The sequence below is a fragment of the Capricornis sumatraensis genome, chromosome X (assembly GCF_032405125.1).
Source record: "Capricornis sumatraensis isolate serow.1 chromosome X, serow.2, whole genome shotgun sequence".
NCBI lineage: Eukaryota > Metazoa > Chordata > Mammalia > Artiodactyla > Bovidae > Capricornis > Capricornis sumatraensis.
Genome location: NC_091092.1, coordinates 50,176,457 through 50,180,164, shown reverse-complemented (window position 1 = coordinate 50,180,164; position 3,708 = coordinate 50,176,457). Strand labels below are relative to the sequence as shown.

At 41.2% G+C, this 3,708-nt stretch overlaps 1 protein-coding gene across 1 annotated transcript; it reads left to right on the top strand.

Annotated features, from left to right (window-relative positions):
- The first annotated feature begins 291 nt into the window (after nt 1-291).
- LOC138071666 (uncharacterized) lies at nt 292-3,244 on the top strand. The gene is given in 3 exon segments (XM_068963135.1): nt 292-2,041; nt 2,044-3,203; nt 3,206-3,244. Coding segments are annotated over 3 exon segments (2,949 nt in total).
- Nucleotides 3,245-3,708: the final 464 nt, after the last annotated feature.

Here is a 3,708-nt window from a genome sequence, read left to right as displayed (position 1 = left end):
TATAAATACCGTGGCCTAATAAAGGAAGGCATCAGACATAGTGGGTCTGATCCTCTCAACCCCATCTTTTGTCTCTCTCTCTTTTTTTTCCACGCGGGGACGCTCCGTTTCTCTCCCCTTGCAGGTGCGACTCTTGCTTGTGCTGGCCGCGGCAGGTGGCGCCCAACGTGGGGCCCGAGATCGACAGCTTCTCCTCGCCACTGCTCATATTAAGTCGAAAAGAGTGAGTATATAGGTATACTAGCGACTATCAAGGAAGGAGCAGTAAGGTATATCGTTGAGAGTATAAATATGGGACAGACGCATAGTCGTCAACTCTTTGTACATATGCTATCTGTAATGTTAAAACACCGGGGAATTACTATTTCTAAACCTAAATTAACCAATTTTCTTTCATTTATTGAAGAAGTTTGTCCTTGGTTCCCCAGAGAAGGCACGGTGAGCTTAGAGACGTGGAAAAAGGTAGGGGAACAAATTCGGGCTCATTATACTTTACATGGCCCTGAAAAGGTTCCTGTAGAAACTTTATCTTTTTGGACACTAATTCGGGATTGCTTGGATTTTGATAATGATGAATTAAAACGTTTAGGAAATTTATTAAAACAGGAAGAAAATCCTCTTCATGTTCCTGATTCGGAGCCCACGTATGCTGTTCCCAAGGGAATTAAAGGTGACCCTCCCTTTTGTAACTTATCGCGTCCGCCAGAAAATGATGATTCACTTTCCTCCACAGATGAGGCAGAATTAGATGAAGAGGCTGCTAAATGCCATCAAGAAGATTGGGGTTTTTTGGCACAAGAAAAGGGGGCGTCAACATCTAAAGATGATTTAGTTGAATGTATAAAAAATCTCACTGTTGCCTTGCAGAACTTAGGAATTAAGTTTCCTAGTAACAGTTTAAAATCTCCTTCTGCTCCCCTTCTCCCTCCTGCCTATGCTCCTTCCGTAGTTGCTGGTCTCGATCCCCCTCCGGGGCCTCCTCCTCCTCCTCCATCTGAGATGGTGTCTCCGCTACAAAAGGCATTGAGACAAGCACAACGACTTGGTGAGGTTGTCTCCGATTTTTCCCTTGCTTTTCCTGTCTTTGAAAATAATAACCAGCGTTTCTATGAAGCACTGCCTTTCAAGCAATTGAAAGAGTTAAAGGTCTCTTGTTCACAATACGGTCCTACCGCTCCATTCACTATTGCTATGATAGAAAATCTGGGTACTCAAAATCTACCCCCAAATGATTGGAAACAAATAGCTAGAGCTTGTCTTTCGGGGGGAGATTATTTATTATGGAAATCTGAATATTTTGAACAGTGTGCCCACATAGCTGATATTAATCGGCAGCAAGGTATACAAACCTCCTATGAAATGTTAATTGGTGAAGGCGCTTTCCAGGCTACTAATACTCAACTTAATTTTTTGCCTGGTGCATATCCACAAATATCAAACGCAGCCAGACAGGCATGGAAAAAACTTCCTAGCTCCAGTACTAAGACAGAAGATCTTTCAAAAGTCCGACAGGGACCTGATGAGCCTTATCAGGACTTCGTGGCACGACTCTTAGATACTATAGGTAAGATAATGTCAGATGAAAAGGCTGGGATAGTATTAGCAAAACAATTGGCTTTTGAAAACGCTAACTCTGCCTGTCAAGCTGCTTTAAGACCTTATAGAAAGAAGGCAGATCTGTCTGATTTTATTCGTATTTGTGCTGACATTGGACCCTCCTATATGCAAGGCATTGCTATGGCAGCGGCATTACAAGGAAAAAACATTAAAGAGGTACTTTTTCAGCAACAAGCCAATATCTCCTTTTATGGTCTTACTACGCAATATCCTATGTGCTTTTCTTATCAATTACAGCATCCTCACTGTATACAGGTGTCAGCTGATATATCCTATCCTCGAGTGACTATTTCTGACATCAATGAAAAAACCGGAAAAAGATCGCACCGTGACGGGGCGGGACCTCTCGACATTCCGTTTTGTGACAAACATCTAAGCATCCGCATGGGAATAGACATTCCTTGGACTTTATGTCGAGCCCGGGTTGCATAAACAATGCCAATACCACCTTTTTATGGGATTGGGCACCTGGGGGAAAGCCTAATTTTCCTGAATATCGAGGACAGCATCCACCCATTCTCTCTGTAAACACTGCTCAGATATTTCAAACAGAACTGTGGAAACTTTTGGCTGCTTTTGGTCATGGTAATAGTCTATATTTGCAACCCAATGTCAGTGGGAGTAAATATGGTAATGTAGGAGTTACGGGGTTTCTATATCCCCGAGCTTGTGTCCCTTACCCATTCATGCTGATACAAGGCCTTATGGAAATAACATTGTCATCAAATATTTATCATTTAAATTGTTCTAATTGCATACTTACCAATTGCATAAGAGGTGTTGCAAAAGGAGAACAAGTTTTAATAGTAAAACAACCTGCTTTTGTAATGCTACCTGTTAAAATAACTGAAGCTTGGTATGACGAGACTGCTTTAAAATTGCTACAACGCATTAACACGGCTCTTAGCCGCACTAAAAGAAGTGTGAGCCTGATTATTCTGGGTATAGTATCCTTAATCACCCTTATAGCAACTGCTGTTACTGCTTCTGTATCTCTAGCACAATCCATTCAAGCTGCTCATGCTGTAGATTCCTTGTCATATAATGTTACTAAAGTAATGGGAACACAAAAAGATATAGATAAAAAAATAAAAGATAGATTATCAGCTTTATATGATGTGGTTAGAGTTCTAGGAAAACAAGTTCAGAGCATTAGCTTTCGCATAAAAATTCAATGTCATGCTAATTATAAATGGATTTGTGTTACAAAAAGGGCTTATAATGCATCTGACTTTCCTTGGGATAAGGTGAAAAAACATCTACAAGGAATTTGGTTTAATACTAATGTCTCTCTAGATTTATTGCAATTACATAATGAAATTCTTGATATTAAAAATTCTCCTAAAGCTACTTTAAATATTGCTGATGCTGTTAACAATTTTGTGCAAAATTTATTTTCTAACTTCCCTAGCTTGCATTCACTGTGGCGAAGCATAATTGCTGTGGGCGCGGTTTTGACTGTTGTGCTTATCGTGATTTGTCTGGCTCCTTGTCTTATTCGTAGTATTGTTAAAAAAGTTTTACATGTCAAAATTCTGATACATAAAAACATGTTGCAACATCGACACCTTATGGAGCTTTTAAAAAAAAAAATAAAGAGAGGGGAGATGCGGGGGACGACCCGTGAAGGGTTAAATCCTGGGAGCTGCTCCGCAGGTATGCGGAGCCTTAGGCGTTGACCTAAGCTCCCTGTCCCGCCACCCTCAGGAATTTTTACAGCCCTTAAGGCTCCAGGCCGTCTTGCTCCAGGAGGTCTAGCTCTTGCAACATGTCTTAAAAGATAGATTACTTATAGGGGTCTGGTGATTGTATTTTGAGATTAAAGAATATTCCTATACATGTCTTAAGTCACGTACTTTACCCTATAAATACCGTGGCCTAATAAAGGAAGGCATCAGACATAGTGGGTCTGATCCTCTCAACCCCATCTTTTGTCTCTCTCTCTTTTTTTTCCACGCGGGGACGCTCCGTTTCTCTCCCCTTGCAGGTGCGACTCTTGCTTGTGCTGGCCGCGGCACTTATCAAAGACTCCCCAAGAGTATTATTAACTGGATCATTCACAGCAGCCCTAACGTTAAGACAAGCAAGAGG